Source organism: Prunus avium, chromosome 5 (genome assembly GCF_965620075.1).
Source record: "Prunus avium chromosome 5, drPruAviu1.hap1.1, whole genome shotgun sequence".
NCBI classification, from domain to species: Eukaryota; Viridiplantae; Streptophyta; class Magnoliopsida; order Rosales; family Rosaceae; genus Prunus; species Prunus avium.
Window position 1 is genome coordinate 22,940,554 of NC_142288.1, and position 22,246 is coordinate 22,962,799.

General features: G+C 40.1%; 1 protein-coding gene and 3 pseudogenes across 1 annotated transcript; 2 read left to right on the forward strand and 2 right to left on the reverse strand.

The window, feature by feature from the left end:
• Nucleotides 1-17: 17 nt before the first annotated feature.
• Nucleotides 18-1,622, reverse strand: LOC110747354 (hydroquinone glucosyltransferase pseudogene; annotated as a pseudogene).
• A 2,055-nt stretch (nt 1,623-3,677) lies between these two features.
• LOC110747351 (hydroquinone glucosyltransferase pseudogene) lies at nt 3,678-5,297 on the forward strand (annotated as a pseudogene).
• Nucleotides 5,298-15,698: 10,401 nt separating this feature from the next.
• LOC110747751 (NADPH HC-toxin reductase 1-like) lies at nt 15,699-17,484 on the forward strand. Its single transcript, XM_088252917.1, has 5 exons — nt 15,699-15,875; nt 15,970-16,139; nt 16,411-16,623; nt 16,731-17,110; nt 17,221-17,484. Exons 1-5 carry the CDS (start codon nt 15,755-15,757, stop codon nt 17,372-17,374), a joined length of 1,038 nt encoding a protein of 345 aa, XP_088109043.1. The 5' UTR covers nt 15,699-15,754; the 3' UTR covers nt 17,375-17,484.
• A 113-nt stretch (nt 17,485-17,597) lies between these two features.
• On the reverse strand, nt 17,598-19,986 carry LOC110760644 (putative receptor protein kinase ZmPK1; annotated as a pseudogene).
• Nucleotides 19,987-22,246: the final 2,260 nt, after the last annotated feature.

The following is a 22,246-nucleotide window of genomic DNA, read 5'->3' on the forward strand; positions in this document are numbered from 1 at the left end:
CTACTACAAGATCTGGATACAGACACTAACCCGGAATCGGAGAGTTCATACACATACAAAGATAAGACTTGTTACATCACAAATTGCATAAAAATAAAAATAAAGCAAAGCAAGTTTTTATTAAAAAAAGCACACAAAGGTTGAAATGTGTCCAAATATGATTGAAGCGCTTCATGCATGGATCACTTGTTGCCCTTCAATATCTCAGCAACCTCAGCTAGAGATTTTGTAGACGACCCTTGTTGGCTCAAGGCCACTTTGGCTGCCTCTTTCAACTCCTTCATCTTGTTCCTTAGCAATCTCCCTTCATCTCCTTCAATCAAGCCCCTTGCATACTTGGCAATATCTTGGGCCTCCACTATGCCTTTGTCATTCATCTTGACCCTCCATGCAATCTTTATATCATCAGCCAACAAAACTGCGTTCGTGGGTTGCTCTGCATAGAGTGGCCAAGCAATCAAAGGCACGCCGTTCACAATGCTCTCCAGTGCTGAGTTCCACCCACAATGGGTCAAGAACCCACCTGTTGACTCGTGACTCAGCACTTGGGTTTGTGGGGCCCATGATGGTACAGCTAAGCCCACCCCTTTGGTTCTTTCCAAAAACCCATCAGGCAAAAAACTCAGCGGGTCCTTCTGTTGGGCATCAGAACTAAAATAAGTACCATTTTTAGTTGTCTCATTTGGGGTCCTCACAACCCAAAGAAACCTCTGGCCGCTCATTTCAAGCCCTAAAGCCAACTCCTTCATCTGCTCAAGTGAGTGGGTCCCGCCGCTCCCAAATGCTACAAAGAACACGGACCCACGTGGCTGACTGTCTAGCCAGCTTAAGCACTCGTGCTCTCCATCTGATTTACAGGTTGAACTGGGTTTAATCATCGGTCCGACTGGATAAACCGCTGGAAAACCTTGTGACACTTGGGCTTCTTTCAAAGCCTTAAAAATTTCAGGTTCCAAATCCATGAAGCTGTTTACCATAATCCCAGAAGCCAACTTGAACTTCTTGCTTGTACGAAGTATGGCTTTGTATCCCTGATTGTTCCTATCATGAACCGGGTCCAGAAAATCTCTACCGTGGAGCGGTACGCAACCGGGGAGCTGGATTGGTTCAAGCATGTCTTGGTATGCACAAGAAGTGGTCTCGTCAAGGCTTGGTAAATAAAACCCAAAAGACAAAGACATTGCATTCGATGACCAAAACAAGTAAGGTGCCACGTTGCATTCAATGGCGACATCAAATGCGTCCGAGCCCAAAACGTCAACTATAAGTGCTACTACACGAGTTGACTCATTTAGGACCTTTAGAGAGTCTCGTAGAGCGGAGAGGGATCGAGTCATGGTGAGTATGCTTTGTGCTTCGATCTGAGCGTCCTTGGGGAGGTCATCGAGGTCTATGGGAGGGAGAAAGGTGGATGATATGGATTGAAGGTTAACTGCTTCAAGGACTTTCTTTTGGGGCGTCATGGATGACCCGTCATTTGGGATGATGAATGTGACGGCGAAGTTGTGGTGGACGACGAGTCGTTTGGCTAGCTCGATGAGGGGAATGAGATGGCCTAGTCCTGGAGTTGGGACAATGGCCACATGGAGTGGTTTGAGCGTTTGCTGGATGTTGAAATCCATGGTGGGTGTAATTTGGTTTGTTGTATATAACGTTAGGAAATGTGTAATGAATTGGCTTTGTGTTTGCCTTCAGTATTTAAGGAAGATATTGTGGGACTGAAAAACAAATGAAGATTGTGGGACTATTTATAAGGAAGATTGTGATTAGCATTCCTCTTCTTTTACTAGGATATTTCTTCCTGAAATGAAGGAGCCATTGCCATGTTGGTTTCTTTGTTTAATTATTTTTTTTCTTCTGGTTTTAATGGCTTTGAAAAAATAAAAACAAAATTGTTTTATTCTTTCAAGGTTTCGAATTTCTCACAAAGCAAATAAGAAATACTTTATTTAACTATTTGTATGCATTATTCAAGGCTGCATTTTCTCCAAGTAAAATAATTCAAAATAATTTTCTTCGAAGGGAAAAACACGTGCAAGAAATTAAAGTTCTTTATAAACTCTACTAATTTCTCCCACCAAAACTTCTGTACCAAATTATTTCTACCAATTGTCACCCACGAATCTATTACAATTGCCACATCCTTCTTGGTGGTCTTTTCTTGTTTGCAAAAGAGCTATTTGGGGACTCATCCATTGATAGATCTATGAGGAGAAGAGAAATATTCACTTTTTCCTCTTTGTGATGGTGCTTTATTGTGAAGATCTAGCCACTTTGTCAACGTGTGATTTGTATACTTGTTTTGCAAGCAATATCTGAAATAGAAAATAAACACGTTATTGTATATGTGCAAATATATAAACAAAAAGAAAGAATTTTACCTTGTCTGTTTTTTTTTTTTAAAAGCGAAATTTTACTGCACAACTTTGACATGCAGAGATGGGTAGCTACCAAACAAAATCACTTACGTTAACTTTATTTGTAGACTCACCGCTTGAAAATGGTAGATGGATGAAAGGAGAGTAATTTTTTTATGTTCATGTGTTCATCATGTACATTAACTATATTCATTCGTAGACTCACCATGTGGTTTAGTTGTTTATGTTTTCTTATATTTTTTGTTTAATTTATATAAATCTTTAGTGTTATCTTGGGATGGGAGGTACAGTTGGTCAATCCTAATTTTCAAAATTCCTAGCTATAATAATCCGATACATTTAACTTAGTTGATTTTGGTTTTTCGGAGGAAATGCTATAATGGGCTTGGTGTGAAGCTTGGCTACTCTTCTAAGAATTTAATATGATAAAAATATTGGTGGTTTCATTTGGGAGGGGGTAATTTCTTACAAGAGCAAATGACTGAATTAGCGTTGGGACTTGAATTGAGTGGGCAGAGGTTTATTTGGGTTGTTAAGAGCCCAAATCAGACAGCTAAAAATGCAAATTATTTTATTTGGGTTCTTAACAAATGGGTTTCTAAAGAGGACCAGGGAGGTGGGTCTAGTTGTCTCACCTTAGGCCTCAGAAGTCCAAATGTTGAGTCACAGGTCAATTGTGGATGGAACTCAACATTAGAGAGCATGGTGTGCCTTTGATTGCTTGACCACTCTATGCGGAGCAAAAGCTCTTACATGTATTAAGTAATATTACAGAGTACATATGCATGATGTGAGTGGTGATGTCGAATGATACACGAAATGACAAATTCAAAAGCAAAAGTAAATCATTTCTTATTTTCTTCGGGTATATTTTTGCTCACCACTTTAACCCAATGCATACCCTCATCACATTTCTCAATATTTGACACGTGTCTATTGATATAACCATGGTTGTATAAATACAAAGTAAATAATTAACTATGATTATGCCAAATGACACATGTCAAATGTTGAGAAAGATGGTGAGAGTACACTTAGAGTTAAATTGGTGAGCAAAAATATACTCATCTTCTTCTATTGATAAGTAAAATATATGTTTAAAATATACTAATCACATTTATTATTTGCCAAACATTATTTATTAAATCAGTGAGTAACGTGACCTACTTTATGTCATAAAAAGTTTATTAAAAGAGAAGGAAAGCCAGCCATTCTCAGTCGTAAGTCCCACGACCTTATCACCACCAAGGTTCTTTCTCAACATGAAAATACTTCAACACCCTCCTCCTCTTCTCGACAGACAGTGATCTCAATCTTCATTAAGTACCTTCTCAAACCACCAAACCCAAGTATACTTTTCTTTCTTCTTCCATTTTCATTCCCTAAACACCAAAAGCTTCACAGTTTTCATTTGACCGCCATGGAATTGGACAACCAACACCACAACAAACTGATCAAGCCACCCCACATCGCCATTGTCCCTAGCCCAGGCATAGGCCACCTCATCTCCCTCGCCGAACTAGCCAAACGACTCCTCGTCCACTGTAGCTTCACCTTCACATTCATCATCCCAAATGACGGGTCGCACTTGGCACCTCAAAAGAAAGTCCTTGAAGCCCTAGATCCCCAAGCCATATCACACATCTTCCTCCCTCCTGTGAGCTTCCATGACCTCCCTGAGGACATTATGGTCGAAACCAAAATCGCCCTCACCTTGACTCGGTCCCTCTCGGCTCTACGCGACTCGTTTAAAGTCCTGGCTGAGTCAACTCGGCTAGTGGCACTTGTTATTGATGTTTTTGGCGTGGACGCCTTTGATGTGGCCAATGAATTCCAAGTGTCCCCTTACATTTTTCCCCCTCAGCTATTGGCTTGTGGCTTATATTTCATCTCCCACTCCTTCACGAGACCACTACTTGTGAGTATAGGGACTTGCCTGAACCGGTCCAACTTCCGGGTTGTGTTCACCTTCACGGTCGGGATTTCCCGGACTCAGTTCAGTACCGGTCCAATGAGGCCTATGAAGCGATTGTTCAGATTTGCAAGAAGTTTAGGTCAGCTGCTGGGATCATGGTCAATAGCTTTGTGGACTTGGAACCAGGTGCTTTCAAAGCTTTCAAGGAGCATGGAGAAGGTTTTCCACCGGTTTACCCGGTTGGACCGGTGATAAAGACCGATTCAGTTGATGGTTTGGAAGAGAATGAGTGTTTGAAGTGGCTCGACAAGCAGCCCAATGGGTCAGTATTGTTTGTTTCATTTGGGAGTGGTGGGAGTTTCTCACAAGAACAAATGACTGAATTAGCCTTGGGACTTGAATCAAGTGGGCAGAGGTTTATTTGGGTTGTTAAGAGCCCAAATGAGACATCTAAAAAGTACAAGTTATTTTAGTATCCAAGGCACTGAGGACCCTTGTGGTTTTCTACCATATGGGTTTTTGGAGAGGACCAAAGAGGTAGGCCTAGTGGTCCCATTTTGGGCCCCACAAGTCCAAGTGTTGAGTCATGGGTCAACGGGTGGGTTTTTGACCCATTGCGGGTGGAACTCAACATTGGAGAGCATTGAGCACGGTGTACCTTTGATTGCAAAGCAGAAGATAAAGAAGGTGCAACTAGTTGATGGTTTGAAGGTTGCTTTGGAGGTGCAAATGAATGAGAAGGGCATAGTGGAGAGGCAAGATATTGCAAAGAATGTTAGGGCACTGATTGAAGGAGATGAAGGGAAATTGCTAAGGAGCAAAATGAAAGAGCTTGAAGAGGCAGCCAGAGTGGCTTTGACCCAAGAAGGGTCTTCAACCAAGTCACTTGCTGAGGTGGCTCAGATATGGAAGGGCCTCAAGATCTAATGTAACCTAGCTAATGTGTCCATTAATAATGGTTTCATTACGGATGAAATGAACATGTGTGGTTTCCTTGGCCTTTATCTGAAAATATTCATAGGGAATATTCATAGGGAATATTATAATCCGATACATTTAACTTAGTTGATTTTGGTCTTTCGGAGGAAATGCTATAATGAGTGGGGGGACTTTCTCACAAGAGCAGATGACTAAATTAGCCTTGGGATTATCAAATCAAACTGATGGAGAATAAAAGTCTTGGTATCTATCATGAAAATACCTTTAACACCCCTATCCGACGGTCAACAAAAATCTTCCTTGAATACTTAGGCAAACACAAACCCCACACAAATTAAACCAACCATGGAATTACACACCTAGCAAAAACTCAACCCACCACCCCATGTGGCCATCGTCCCCACTCCGCCATCATAAAATATTTGATGATTGTTGTTTCAAATATTCAAATACCTGTGCCTTGTAAGATTATGTGATCCATCTATTCCTAGTCTATATGATATTTGACGATTGTTGTTTTAAGGGGATGTATTTAATTGAGATTTTAAAAGACTATTTTGGAATTAAAAAGTCTTGCAGATTTAAGCATAATATAATTACTTATAGGATTTTTTTAATGGATTACTAGAAGCTTATACCCCAACAGCAGGTAACTCTAGTTTTGAAGGTGGTTTGGTCTTCATGTGAGGAAACAACATTACTTATACCTAGTGGTTGTTATTGGTGGTTTGGTCGCCATGGTTTATACCCAATGCACAACTGCTTGGGTGGAGGTCAAGGTGAGGAAAGAATTTTAAAAAAATCTCACGTGAAAAGTCTAATGGGTTAGGATGGGATTTGAGATAGAGCTTGCTATTTATATCTCCCACAAAAAAATCTCACACAATCTCACATTTTAAAAAATCCTTTGAAATTAGCAAGATTTTGAATATCATAAGACTTTTTGTTACTTGTTTAAAGTCTTGATTGAATACCACTAGATTTTGACACCCTCATTTTAAAATCCTAATAGTCTTAATGGAATACCACAAGACTTGTTTAGATTATTTAAAAGTCTTAATTGAATACCACATGACTTATTTATCCCAAAATAATCATTTAAAATCCCAATTAAATAAACCCCCCTTAATGATTATCATACATTAAACTCCGTTGTATAATTCATCACTGGCACATAATATAGTAACACCTCACCCTAAACCCTCACTCTAAACCTCGTTATCAAGCCCTTAGCTTCAACAAGATATTATACTTAACATGACTTGTAATCTCATATGGTAACATGGTTGCCCTACTTAGTTTTAGATCACTAGGTTTAAGCAATGTGCGGCAACCCAAGATCAGTAAGAATTAAGATTAGTGATTGTAACTTTACACATTGGTTCAAATTTGAAATTTTGTTGGTGAATCTTTGTCAGCTTTGCGCTATCACAATTGTATTATGTATGCACGGCAAAAAGTGACATGTCATTTTTATAGAAGCGTAAAAGAGGAAAACAAATGAAAATAAAGATGAAGGGAATCACCAGTCAATTGACTCAATTATGAAAAATAGACTGAGAAAATAAAATTGAATGAAGATAATCGACAGCTATCTGGCCTTTCTTGTGTTTTGTTTTCTCGTTTTTATTGGTCCCTGAATTTGTTGAAATTCTTCATTCTCAAACCCTCAACTCAATTAATCAGTTAATGTAAGTCGTTAATCTTTTGATCCACATATCAATTTAGTCACTATTGGTAGTACTTTTGTTAAAGTCTCGGTTCACCCAAGATACATCATTGATTTCCTAATTTTTTTTGGATGAATCCAAGGTATCCCCTGCATTTAGGCGAGGAATAATTCCTCGAGCTGGGTCGGATCCCATTTGGGGGGCAAGCTCTCCCAATGATGGTTGCATTTAGGCGAGGAATAATTCCTCGAGCTGGGTCGGATCCCATTTGGGGGGCAAGCTCTCCCAATGATGGTTGCTCCATTCACAAGGCTCGAACTCGAGAACTTTTAAAAGTGAACCATTTATGAAAAAAAAACCCTGTTTTTTTAATTTGGTTGGGCAAGGGAAGGGTTATGTTATCATCTATATTTGTATATGTGGACGAAAGACCTTCAAGAAGTAGTAGCATTATCATATGGAGCACCATAATATTAGAGCCGTGGTGGTGACATTGGCAACTTTTTCTGGACTAGACAACTTACAGAACAATTAACTACTGAGTGTCAAATTAGGAAGAAATATTGAAGGTTGAGTAGATAATGGAGAGTGTAGAGAATTTTGGAAGCTATGCATATTTTCTGATTTCAACTTATGTTCATTCTATTACACATCAAAACATATATACATGTAATAACCCTAAAACATTCCATGAAACATTCCCTAAGACAAGGATTACATTGCTCAAGAAAAGTATTCCCTAAAACAAGGAATGAGACAAGTGCCATGAGACAAGGGTTGTCTTGTGTTTCATGTCTTTGTGTTTCACAAGGTGACACTCACACAAGATGCCAATATTGCTAACACTCCCCCTCAAGTTGGTGCATAGATATCACCAATGCCCAACTTGATCAGTGAGTTGTGGAATACTCTGCTAGAAACTGCTTTTGTCAAAATATCGGCCAGTTGGTCTTCGGACTTGACAAACGGAAGCTGAATTTCTTTATTGTCAAGTTTTTCTTTAATGAAGTGTCGATCCACTTCAACATGTTTAGTACGATCATGTTGGACTGGATTGTGTGCAATGGATATTGAAGCCTTGTTATCACACTGTAGATGCATTCCTACTGTAGGTGCATATCCAATCTCTGTAAGCAATTTCTTTAACCAAAGGAGTTCGCAAATTCCTTTGGTCATTCCTCTGAATTCGGCCTCTGCACTAGACAAAGCAACAACATTCTGTTTCTTGCTTCTCCAAGTAACCAAGTTACCACCAACAAATGTGAAGTACCCTGATGTTGATCGTCGATAAGTGATATTCCCTGCCCAATCTGCATCTGTATAGCCACCGATATTCAGATGACCATTTTTAGAGAACAGAAGTCCTTTACCCGGTGCGGACTTCAAATATTTAAGAATTCTAAGAACCGCATCCATATGATCTTCACTTGGACAATGCATAAACTGACTAGCAACACTTACAGCATACGCAATGTCGGGTCGGGTATGGGATAAGTAGATCAGTCGTCCCACCAATCTTTGATATCTTTCTTTGTTAGTGGGTACTTGATTGGGATATTCCCCAAGGCGGTGATTCTGAACGATTGGAGTGTCCACAGGTTTGCAATCTAACATTCCCGTTTCTGCCAATAAATCGAGAACATACTTCCTTTGTGAGAGGAAAATGCCTTGCTTTGATCGAGCAACTTCAATGCCCAAGAAGTACTTGAGTCCACCAAGATTTTTCACTTCAAACTCCTTTGCTAAACATTGTTGGAGTTGAGAAATTTCCTGCTTATCATTCCCAGTAATAATCATATCATCGACATAAATGATAAGAGTTGTTACCTTTCCTCCCTTGTGTTTTAAGAACAGAGTATGGTCAGAATTACTCTGCTTAAAACCATAAGTCTTCATTGCCAAGGTGAAACGCCCAAACCATGCCCGGGGAGACTGCTTCAATCCATATAATGCATTTCGTAATCTGCACACCACATTAACAGGAATAGATGTAACATATCCTGGTGGGATATCCATGTAGACTTCTTCTGTGAGTTCTCCATGGAGAAAGGCATTCTTCACATCAAATTGGTGGAGAGGCCAATCAAGATTTGCTGCAAGGGACAATAGCACTCGAACAGTGTTAAGTTTTGCAACCGGGGCAAAGGTTTCTTCATAGTCAATACCATATGTTTGCGTGTATCCCTTTGCCACAAGTGTGCTTTGTAACGTTCAATTGACCCATCAGCATTGTATTTCAAGGTGTAAACCCATCTGCATCCGACAGTCCTTTTTCCTCGAGGTAAATTCTCCAGTGTCCATGTGTGATTTTTCTCCAGAGCATGCATCTCTTCCTTCATGGCGTGAACCCATTTTGGATCCTTCAATGCCTCACTCACTTTGGTTGGAATATGAATTGCGGATAACTGGTGTACAAAGCCTTGGAGGGCTGCAGATAATTTTTCCGCAGAAACATAGTTTGCAATTGGATACTTCGATGCTTTGCCATTCTCCGGTGAATACCGAATTGGTGGTTTTCCACGGTTCTGTCTATTGGGTAATTGATATCTAACAGTTTCATCAACTAAAACAGTAGATGTAGTAGAATCACGTACCTCAGGAGTATTCTCAGGAGATTGATCAGCTGGTACTGAGATGTGAGGGGGGTCTTCGTCATCATCGTCGGCAAAGTATGAAAAAATATTGTGCTCTCTGCTGTGGAGCGACCGGTCGCTGGTTTCCTGGCGACCGGTCGTTTCTGGACAGATTCGATGCTCAGCTTTACTGCTTGGAAGCGACCGGTCGCTGGGCTCCTGGCGACCGGTCGTTTCTGGACAGATTCGATGCTCAGCTTCACTGCTTGGAAGCGACCGGTCGCTGGGCTCCTGGCGACCGGTCGTTTCTGGGCAGAATCGATTTTCACCTTCAGGATTTCTATGCGACCGGTCGCTAGGCTCCTGGCGACTGGTCGCTTTTGGGCAGATTACATTTTCTTCTGGACTTTTGGGATCCGTTTTGCTCCAATCTTCAAGTTCTTGAATTTCTAGGGCCTCCTTTCCCAGTGGTTCTCTTTGTATGTCTCTGTGAGGCGGAGAGTTGGACATCGGATCATGAAAAAACATTTCCGACTCCATAAAAGTGACATCCAAAGTGACATATGTACGACGACTGGAGGGGTGATAGCATCGATATCCCTTCTGATGGGCAGCATAGCCTACAAAAACACATATGATAGCACATGGATCAAGCTTGCCACGTTGATTCTTATGGAGGTGTACGAATGCCACACAACCAAAGACTCGGGGCGGAAGCATCTAAACAGAGGGCAAGGGCCCATGTTGGGCAAGTGCTTGTAGTGGAGTCCGGAAGTCTAAAACTTTGGAAGGCATTCGGTTGATGAGGTAGACCGCAGTGACTATAGCATCATCCCAATGGTGGCGAGGAACATGAGCTCCAATCAAAAGAGCTCGTGCTGTTTCAAGGAGGTGTCGATTTTTTCTTTCCGCAACACCATTCTGTTGAGGAGTTTGAGGACAAGTGTTCTCATGGATGATGCCATGCATTTGGAAGTAGGTCTGAAAATCATGGTTGATATATTCACCTCCATTGTCAGAACGAAGGACTTGAATCTTGGTAGAGAATTGAGTTTCAATTTGCTTGTGAAATGACTGAAATATAGGGAACACATCAGTTTTATTTTTCATTATGAAGAGCCAAGTCATGCGGGTACAATCATCCACAAAGGTAATAAACCACCGGAAGCCAGAAGTTGTAGAGATAGGTGAAGGACCCCAAACATCAGAATGTATCAAAGCAAATGGAGCAACACTTTTATTTGTACTTAATGGATAAGAGGCTCTGTGGCTCTTGGCCAAGATACAAGTATCACATTGGAAATCAGTGGTACAGGAATTTGAAAACAAATCTGGAAATAGATGTCTCATATAGCCAAAAGACGGATGCCCCAAACGTCGGTGCCATAGCCAAAGTTGTCGATCCTTCCAAGTCGATGAGTGCTTCACATTATGTGCCTTTCCCATACTGAAATCATCCACATAGTACAACCCCCCTCTCTTAGTACCACGACCAATGATCTCCTTGGTGAGAATATCCTGAAATAAACAGAAGTCGGGATACATGAGTACACAACAATTTAGTTGCTCAGTAGCTTGGCCAACAGACATCAATTTATTAGACAATGATGGGACAAGCAAAGTATTTTGAAGAGTAAGGGATGGAGAGAGGCCAATGGTTCCAGCACCGACCACGGGAGAGGTAACACCATTTGCATTGGCAATACTTGTTCGTTGTGGTGTAGTTGTACTTAGAAAATCAGTTGGATCGAACGTCATATGATTTGTGGCTCCTGAATCAATAATCCAACATGTGGGGTCACTTGTATATGATGTATGAAATACATATCCGCAGTTACCTGAGTCACTAAAAGATGAAGAGTTCTTTTCTGGTGCTGAGGTAGATTCTTCATGAGGAATTAATGTTATCGGAGAGTCCATGGTGACAAGGGCAGCACGACCCGTTCCTCTAGCAGCAAGTTTACGAGCCTTGAGACCCTCCCACCACTCTGGATAGCCATGTAATTTAAAACAGGTTTCTCGAGTGTGTTTTGGATTTCCGCAGTGAGTGCAACCATTCCCATCTGTGGGAGCCTTGGGTCGAGAAGGTGGTGGAGTAGTCGTCTTGTTGGTAGTGGTTTGTAGTTGGAGAGAAGCAGCAACTGGGGTTGGAGTTGGGCGAGAGGGTCGGTATGTTCCTTTTGTTGCCAATCCTACTCCGGTTGGTGTTGGAGCTCCTAACATCACAGCTTGTCGAATATCTTCTCGTCGAACATGAGCATAGGCTTGCTCTACTGTAGGGAATGGACTCATTTGGAGCACATCACTTCGGGCTTTGTCAAGTCGGTCATCCAAACCATCCAAGAAAATATAAACTCGATCTTCTTGGATGATATCATAGTATTTCTTGATATCCAGCTCACACTTCATTTCATTTGGGCGACGAAAATCGATTTCTCTCCATAAGCCTTGGAGATCATTGTAGTAAGTTTCAATCGAGCCTCCCCCTTGTCGCATACGGGAGATTCGCCTTTTAAGGTCATACACCTGGGAGGTGTCAGTGCCATCAAAGTAAGTTGTGGCTATTGCATCCTATACTCATTTGGCCGTCGGGAATCTAATGAAGTTGCCAATCAACCTTGGCTCCATGGAGTTGATTAGCCACCCTTTCACAATTGCATTTTCTGTCCGCCATCGGTTGAATGTAGAGTCTGTCTGAGAAGGTGCTGGGAGTTCACCCGTGAGATATCCCAGCTTGTCTTTGCCAGCAACATACATCTCAATAACTTGAGACCATAAGGCATAGTTGGAGCCATCCAATTTAATGCCAATTTGTGCAGAGGAGGTTTCGTAGGTAATTGTCGGAGTCGGAGTCGTAGTCGATGTTGATGCTTGTATCTTCATCAACTCAGCCATTTGAGTAGAAAATTCTGTGAAGGTAGAAGGAGTAGCCGGGTCGGTGGTGCTACTTTCAGTGGGAAAGAAGTCGTTTTCTCCCATGATTGCAGCAACGATTCAAGACTAGAGTCAGCAAGATCGCTGCTCTGATACCATGTCAAATTAGGAAGAAATATTGAAGGTTGAGTAGAGATAATTGAGAGTGTAGAGAATTTTGGAAGCTATGCATATTTTCTGATTTCAACTTATGTTCATTCTATTACACATCAAAACATATATACATGTAATAACCCTAAAACATTCCATGAAACATTCCCTAAGACATTCCATGAAACATTCCCTAAGACAAGGATTACATTGCTCAAGAAAAGTATTCCCTAAAACAAGGAATGAGACAAGTGCCATGAGACAAGGGTTGTCTTGTGTTTCATGTCTTTGTGTTTCACAAGGTGACACTCACACAAGATGCCAATATTGCTAACACTGAGCACCTCATCCTCCTCTGTTTCTGATTCTCTGCGTGGACCACCTAGTTCTAACCATACATGCTGTTACATATGACTGGTTAGAAAATAATATCGATTAATCCGAACAAATAAGCAGGGCAACAACAATGGAGAAGAACAAAATTTACAGAGTTAGTGTTACAGGGGCTTCTGGATACATTGGTTGTTCTATTGTTTAAAAGCTTCTAGAGAAGGGCCATATTGTCCGTACCACTTTGAGGAACTTGGGTCTCTCTCTCTCTCTCTCTCTGAGCAAGTTATTGCTCTTCCAGGCAGATATATATGATCCCAATGAATTTGAACCAGCCATTGAAGGGTGTGAGTTTGTTTTTCATGTGGCCACTCCAATGCAACATAACCCCAAAAGCTCTCAGGTCAGCCAGTCAGTCTCTCAACTTGAATATTTGGACATTTGAATATGCACTACAAGGACACAGCTGAAGCTGCTGTTGCTGGGGTGAGGAACATTGCTGATTCTTGCATTCGATCAAACACCGGCTGATCGACACCACAAGCTTTTTTGCGGATTGGATTCAAACCCTGCTTGATGAATCATGTTGGACAGCTCTTGATGTCTCATTTACTAGTGCAACTGATTTTTTAATGGTACCTTTTCTTGCTCTCACTGTCTTACTCTCCAACTAATTAAAGACTTAATTTGTAGTGCTCTATGATTATATATGATTAAAATTTTAATCACTGTGTTTGATTTTAATGTGAAAGTGTTCAAGAACTATATCAAATCAAAGACATTAGCGGAGAAAGCAGTGCTGAGCTGTAATGACTTTGATGGTGGTAAACTGGAAGTGGTAACACTTCCTTGTGGCTTGGTGGGAGGAGAAACTCTTCTTTCATATTTGCCTGGAAGCGTGGGAGTAGTTCTATCACAACTTACTAGGGACTTGCCTTCTTACAATGCACTAAAATTACTGCAAGAAATTACCGGTTCGGTTCCTTGTACACGTTGAAGATGTCTGCCAAGCGCCTATCTTCCGCATGGAACATTCATCAATGAGAGGTAGATTCTGCTGTGCAGTTTCCAGTCCCACTATCAAAGAAATTGCAATTTACTTCTGTTGAAAAATAATGTCCATTTTTGTTTTACACAGTTCTAGAAGAATCATGAATACAAGGATTGTTCTAGAGTTATGGAGAACATACTATGTCAGTTAGACAAAGAGAATTGAAGTTGGAAGAACTCTCTAGAGCAAGAACACTCATGTTGCTAGACTATGGTGGTGGAGCATGATGGCTAAACAATAACCACAAAAATAATATTGTACAATATAAAATATTCTAGATGAAGCCACACACGGCTGGAGAAAAAGAAGCCAAGTTGGTGGACTTGGTGATGTCGGCAAAGAATGCCTACAAATAGGCATGCAATGCAATAAAGCAATATGGAGGCTAACAAAAAGAACTCCCAAACTATAAGGGAGCCAAGAGCTACCTAAAATCCTAAGCTAAAAAAGCTAGGAAACTAAGCAATAAAGCTAGATATCTAGCTAATCAACTAAAGGTGGTGGGAGTTAACCACTACAACTCCCAATCCACGAGAGAGCTACATGTGAGCTACCCAACCTATGGAAGAAGCTTGAAGACAAGAGCTCAAGCTAGGGCCAAATAGCCAAACTAATCTAAATCAAGTGTGGTGGCCAATAAGCCAATAAGTCAATAAGCTAAGAAGGAGGCCAATTAGCCTACACCAAACTATATACTATTCTTCTCCAAATATAATAAAATTACTTTGTTCAACTATTGTCCTACTGTTCGAAATCTCTTCACCACATAAACCAACAACGGTACCACCACAAACACTCATCACACACCTCCTAAATTCCAACAACTTCCAAGAAAACTACCTAGAATACAATATGAAGATAGCAAAATAGTAAGGGATCCAACCTAATTTTCAATCTTCATAACTTATATGAAAAATATGTCTAGTTTTGAACTTTTGGCTCTGCCAATGTTCCCATTTTCATAGATTTTATGACTGAATTCCATTTCAGATTGACTCAAGGACCAGAAGAAGGAACCAAACGTGACTTTACTAAGCTGATGAAGATGGGGTTTGAATATAAGTATGGCATGAAGGATGTACTAGATGACAGTGTAGCATGTGGAAGGCTTTTCATTTGGAGCTCTTTTTCTCAGGTAATTTAATTAGCATCCCTGCATTATGTGGGGATAGATATACTGACATAAAAGCTTGCAGCATTTTTCATTGTAACATTTATATATGAAAAGTTAGGCAGCAGTAGAATAAAACCAAAATAAGTGCAAGGCCGGGTCCGCCAACCAAACCTTAGCGGACCCTGTAGACTTCAACTCTTGTGATGTGAAGAACGATATGTAATCTTGTCATGTGGACGAAAGACATCCGCGTAAGCATCAATTGAAAAAATGGGTGAGGATCTTATGACCTTTTCGTGTAAGATTGGGGTAACACTTATTGATCATATCTTGGTTTTTGGGGGGACCAAAGACCAATTATAAAATGAGAGATTCACTATTATACCCAATATAGGTGCCCAAATTATAAAAAAAAATCCCACATGAAATGGACTTTAGAAACACACACAAAGCTCATTTACAACATAACAAAAAAGCTTCGAACTTCCTATAAATTACAAAACTACCATGAATTTTTTAAAACAAGCACAACCTCAAAACCTCATAAGAAAAACCCAAGACACTCAATAGGTATCAAAGTAATTTAATAATCAAAATTAAATTCAATAGGGTCAGTTGTCATTTTTTGGGTTTGTTTATAAAAATTAAATGGTATAGGGTTTATTTATATCACTAGTGCTAAGAATGGATATATAACTAACTATCTCTCATAGAATCACGCACCCAGATAGCATTCACTGAAAAAAGACGAAGGACAACAATGGAGAAGAACAAAATTTCTAGAGTTTGTGTTACAGGGGCTGCCGGATTCATTGGTTGTTCGCTTGTTAAAAAGCTCCTAGAGCAGGGCCATACTGTCCATGCCACTCTGAGGAACTTAGGTCTCTCTCTCTCTCTCTCTGAAACTGATACGCATGCTTATATTTTATATGCGCAACCCTCTTATGGTATCTTTTTTCTCCATATGTGCTGCAGAGGATGCATCCAAAGTAGGCCTTCTCAAGTCCCTCCCTAATGCAGACACCAAATTGTTGCTTTTCCAAGCTGACATATATGACCCCAATGAGTTTCAACCCGCCATCCAAGGATGTGAGTTTGTTTTTCACGTGGCCACTCCGATGCAGCATAACAACCAAAGCTCTCAGGTTACACACTCATACTAGCTATAACATATGGGATTGGACTTAATTAGTCTAATATCATGTTTTTTTTAATTATAAATAGTCTAATATCATGTTTGTAGGATAAGATGTTCAAACAAAAGGGCTGGGATAGCTTAGTCCAATTAGTACAATCTTGAACAACAATCCAATTCATTCTCGGGCGCGAAATGAAGCCTTGGTTTTCTTTCTTGTGTGAGAGTTTGATTATTGAAATCTGGTGCTTGACAGTTTGAGAATTTGAACATACATGCAGTACAAGGACACAGCTGAAGCTGCTGTTGCTGGGGTGAGGATCATTGCCGAGTCTTGCATTCGTTCACAGACTGTTAAGCGACTCATCTACACTGCAAGCATCCTTGCTGTGTCTCCGAGGAGAGAAGATGGGGTTGGATTCAAACCCTGCCTCGATGAATCATGTTGGACACCTCTTGATGTCTCACCTACTTATTCAACTGAATTTTCAATGGTACCTCTTCTTGTTCTGTCTATGAAACTGGCTCTTGAAATCAACCTTGTGTTTGCTTAATTAATATTAATCCTTATGTTTGATTTTAATCTGGAAATGTGCTCTAGGGGTATATCATATCAAAGACATTAGCAGAGAGAGCAGTGCTGAGCTATAATGACAGTGATAATGGTAAACTGGAAGTGGTAACACTTCCTTGTGGCTTAGTGGGAGGAGAAACTCTTCTGTCATATTTGCCTTTAAGTGTGGGAGTAGTTATATCACAACTTACCGGGGACTCCTTTGGTTACAATGCATTACAATTGATGCAAGAAGTTAACGGTTCGGTTCCTCTTGTACACATTGAAGATGTTTGCCAAGCACATATCTTCTGCATGGAACAACCATCCATGAGAGGTAGATTCTGCTGCGCTGTTGCCAGTCCGAACATCAAAGAAATTGCAAGCTACTTCCAAGAAAATTACCCAGAACACAAAATAGCAAAAGAGTAAGGATCCAACTTAATTTCATTTTTTGAAAGATTTCCTTACTTTTGAACTTTTAACACCAGCAATTTTATCTGTTTTCATCGATCATGAATGTGCGAATTCATTTCAGATTCATCGAAGGACCAGAAGAAGGAAGCAAATGTGACTTCAGTAAGCTGATGAAGATGGGTTTTGAGTATAAGTATGGCGTCAAGAACATACTAGATGATAGTGTAGCAAGTGGACGGAGGTTAAGTAGTAGCTCTCATTCTCAACTAATTTAACCTTTTGTTTTGATCAGAACTAAAGTAATGTAATTTGTGTCACTGCATTATGTGTGGATGGATATTCTCGACACGAGCTTTGCAGCGTTCATTATACATCTATATAATCATCTCTCAATTGTAAATAATACAAATTGCAATACAAGTAAACTTCTAAAAAAAGCAAGAGCAAGTTTAATAGCTAAAACCAAACCAAGAATGGACATGAGCATCTTAGATGCAATTACTGCTGAATGTTGGGTTCCTCTTCACATTCTAGTAACATTTGCACTACTGAATCCATTGTTGGTCTTTTGTTCCTATCTTCCTCCACACAGGAAATACCAATCTCAACCATCTTTGCTGCTTTGTTCCTTCTGAATTGCCCTTCCAATCTTGGATCCAACATATCCTCCATCTATTGATCTTCACCACATTGAATCTTCCTTTTGGCTACCTTGACAAACCTCTTCAGCTCTGCTTCCTCCTCCTTAGAATTCTCCACCACCCGATTCGAAAGTCGAATGCCCTTCAATATCTCTAGAAGCACCACTCCGTAACTGTAAACATCCACTTTTGCAGTGATTGAAAGGTTCAAAGCCCACTCCGGGGCCATATACCCTTTTGTTCCTCGAATGTGAGAGGATACTGAATTGAGGCCGCCTCTCTGGGATAACTTTGCCAGGCCGAAATCTGCAATTTTTGGTTCAAAATTACTGTCTAGGAGTATATTTTCAAGCTTCACATCACAATGAATAACCCATTCTAGACACTCATGGTGAAGATAGGCTAAACCTTTAGCAATCCCTAGTGCAATTTTAAACCTCTCTTTCCATCCAAGGAAATTTGGGGGGAACAAATGCTTGTCCAATGATCCGTTTTCAACGTACTCAGAGATTAGAAGTCTGTGTTTATCTTCAGAACAGAATCCCCATGTTCTCACTAGGTTCATGTGATTGACTTTCACAATTGTGCTTACTTCTGCCCAAAATACTTCTTCTCCTTTATAAATATCTGCCAATTTCTTGACAGCTACCACTCTTTCATCTGCCAGAACACCCTTATATACAACTCCGGAAGCCCCCTCTTCCCAGCTCTTCTTTGAAGTTTTTGGTTGCCTTCTTGAGCTCAGCATAGAGATACATTCTGAATTGACTTGAAAGCAAAGCATATCCATCTTTTAGGGGAGGTGCCACACCATGTGATCTTCTGAAAAGTAACCACCAACCTGATAATATGAAGAGAAATTCGACTGCACCAACTGCAGAAGCAAAAGAATACAGATATATCCATCTATCCCTTTTACTGGTATTGGTGGTAGTTGACACATTGATCCTGCACGTATTAAAGACATTAGGATTTGTGGGTGGTGACGTATCCGCACTCTGAGGCAGCCTTAAGTAAATACCGCCCGGAATATTTGGAGACACGTACCCATTGAAGAGATCAACTTTTGTGTAACAACTGCCTTCCCTATAGCTAAATGCTTCACAACGGCAATCCTCTGAGCATATTTTTCGGCAATGGAGAAAAGAAATGGATTCATAATAAATGAGATCAAATCCATAGAAATCTGCATGCTGAATCTGTATGAATTTCCATTGCTGGGACTGTGAGCATGTAGGCTCGAACTTAGGCTTGCAACCCTTGTGCCAGTTACTTGTATCAGCTACCTCATATCCAGGAGGGCATGAGCACTTTGGCCGCTCTGATGTATAGACACAAATCCCATTTCTTCCACAGATCCCATGCACCTTGCACTGCTGCGTAAGAGCTTGCCAGCTGATCACCCATGATTCTGTTGAACCATTGAGACTATAAAGTCTCAGGTTTCCATCGTAATCCATCGTTAACCGCCTTTTTACTCTCACACCCATGTCAAAAGCACTGAACTTCAAGTCATCACTTGAGACAAAATTTCCCATTTCATCAAAAACAGCAATTCTGCTAGTGTTGTAGTTTGTTCTACCATTATCAAGTACCCTGTAACTAGGATTAGGCCAATATACGCTTGTCATATCCGGACCATCATAAATCAACCTCAAAACATTGTCATTATCAAAATAAAAACTATAGTAGCCAGTACCGAAGCTCCCTCTTCCCAACATAGATATTAGCTTCATGCTCTTTGTAAGGGGTTGATTTGGGAGGAGAGTATCAGTGGGAAAATCAAAGCTTTGCCAGAGAGTTTTACCTTGTGAGTCTTTCAAAACAAGGTTGCCAGAATTCAAAAGCTCCGCCCTTTCAGCACCAGTGGGAGTGGAGTTGGTACTGCTCTCCCAGACAATTGTGCCATCCACATCTCTCAAGACCATGGAGCCATCTCGACTCAGTGAAACTCTGGACCCCATGCCATTGACTGGCCTATCTCTGTTAGCCATCCAGACGACGGTTATGTCCTTAGAATTTGTGAACCATATGGAGAACCAATAGGCATTTGTGCCCATTCCATAGAACCCACATGTGAAAGACTTATCTGGGGAGATTAGGAAATCAGAATCATCTTCCACTGAAAGAGAAGAGCCTCTTTCCAAACTGTTCCTGGTTTTTGCAGTTGCAAAACAGCAGAAAAATAGAGTGATGACTAAAATGAGAAAACATTTTGGAGAGAAAACAGGCCGGTAGTATCCCATTGTTGGACTTGGAGTTGAAGTAATTTGGTTTCAAAGTCTTTTATTGGCAAACAAGTCTATGGTTCTACATATGTTGGAAGTGCAGCTAAAAATGAAAAGCACATGGTTGGTCTTTGTGTGCAGCACATTTTTACTCACAAGCTTTTTACATTCACATTTGCAGCAGTTTCTTTGAACTTGGGTGCAACAGTGTATGATTTTTCTTCCACCACAGCATTTACTTTCTACGAAGACTTTGGTGTTTCCTGTGAAAGGAATATGAGTGTTTACATTTTATGCATCTCATTCAAGTTGAAGTACATGAGCAAGCAACAGTAGTAACTCTTCAGTATATTAGAGTATTTCTTTCCTCAAATACTTGTTTCTTTCTTTGCGTCTTGGTCCCAATGTCTTTGAGAGTGAAAAGTGATAAGTGTGATCAAGTTTGTAAACTTATCACCCACATTTATTGGGTATTATTAGTTTGTAAACTCAATTCCAACAATATATAATATAGTACAATAATACAAGCCAACGAGGTTTGGCTAAATGAAAAAAGGCATTGACTTGTAGACCAATATCAGGTTTGAATCCCCATGGCACCTTGGTAATGTGTATGTGAAAAACCCCCATTTCCTTGTAGTTTCGACTACGGTTTGTATTATATATATCAATCCCCATCTATTGAGGGTCCCCTACGAATTTTTTTTTCAACAATCCAAACAATCAATTTTTTAAGTTTACATTCATAGATCATCCTTGCAAAAACGTAGACAAATCGGAAACCGTTTTGATATCCAATTGTGTCCTACAGAATCAATGAGCATGGTGCTTTAAGAAAATACTAAAATTTCAATAATTCAATTGAGTGGCCAAATGATATCGGATTCAAGTGATTTTTTTTAGAGATGACCTTTGAATGAGTATCTAAAATTAGTGAAATACAATACGGAGTGAACCCTACAAGAGTGTCCCTCAAATACTTATTTGAGGGATCCCTCAAATGAAGCTCCCTATATATATGATACAAGACAGTGCCCAGCTTGGCTTTGGCCCCTATATGTTTTCCAAGTGTAATGTAACCCTGACTGACTATCCTTCTCCCAACGTTTCAATTTCCAAATTTTCATCCAAGCATGTTTTTATGGTTTATTTGTTATGAAAGAAATTGAAATATTTGCAATTCAGCTATGGCTATAATATGAGCACGCGACTATTTGAAAGAGTATAGCATTCTCTCTCTCTCTCTCTCTCTCTCTCTCTCTCTCTCTCTCTCTCTTTTTAAAATAAATAAATAACTTGGATTCTTTCCTTGGGGCTAATCATTATTCAATAGAAGAAAGGACACGTTACGGTTAGGCATTATTATACCTAATGTTATGTACCATCTTGAACACAAGAGAAAAATATGACCAAAAAAATGAAAGAATAATAGATGTGAAAAATTTGAGATATTACAATGGATAAGTAGAAGTTCGTGGGATGAGAATCCAATCCAATCTTACTTTCAGCCTGCGAAATGAAGCCTTAGTAATCCTTGTCTAAATGTGTCAAGGGACCATTAAGTCCTGCTAACATAACAAGTGCAAACAGGCAGTGGCCAGCAATAGATATTTGCCCTATGTTATAACACAAGATGATTAATTAACACTAAATCATTATGTTTGATTTTTAAGCAGCAAAGAATGGTACTAGAATAAAACCAAACCAAGAAAAACGACATGTAGAGTTTAAATGCACGACATAAGCTAATTTACTCTCATGTTTTGTGAACCAAAATAAGTGTAATTAGGTCAAGACAGTGACTTACCTACCGGGTCGGCTCCCGGTTGGCTTCAACTTTGGGGATGTTGTCAAGTACCAGCTATTTGCATATGTTGACGAAATCAATTGACAAAGGGGTCAGCATCAATTGCATATGTTTTTCTGTTTTTTGTGTTTTGTTTCTTTTTGTGTGTGTCTATGAGTCTATGACATTGGTAAGTTTTGCTGGACTTCTTGGCAATGGCTGGTTAGGACCCATATATTCTGTATGACATGTTTCCCAAATCAAAGGCAACAATGGAGAAGAACAAAATTTCTAGAGTTTGTGTTACAGGGGCTGCTGGATTCATTGGCTGTTCACTTGTTAAAAAACTCCTAGAGCAGGGCCATACTGTCCATGCCACTCTGAGGAACTTAGGTTGCTCTCTCTCTCTCTCTCTATGAAACTGCTATGCATGCTTGTATTTTATCTGTGCAACCCTCTTATCTGTACTATGTATGGCCTCCATATATGATG

Coding starts and splice junctions, on each gene's coding strand:
- LOC110747751 (XM_088252917.1), top strand. CDS start 15,755: ATGGAGAAGAACAAAATTTCTAGAGTTTGTGTTACAGGGGCTGCCGGA. Junction 15,876..15,969: donor TGCCACTCTGAGGAACTTAG/GTCTCTCTCTCT, acceptor TATGTGCTGCAG/AGGATGCATCCAAAGTAGGC. Junction 17,111..17,220: donor GAACACAAAATAGCAAAAGA/GTAAGGATCCAA, acceptor AATTCATTTCAG/ATTCATCGAAGGACCAGAAG.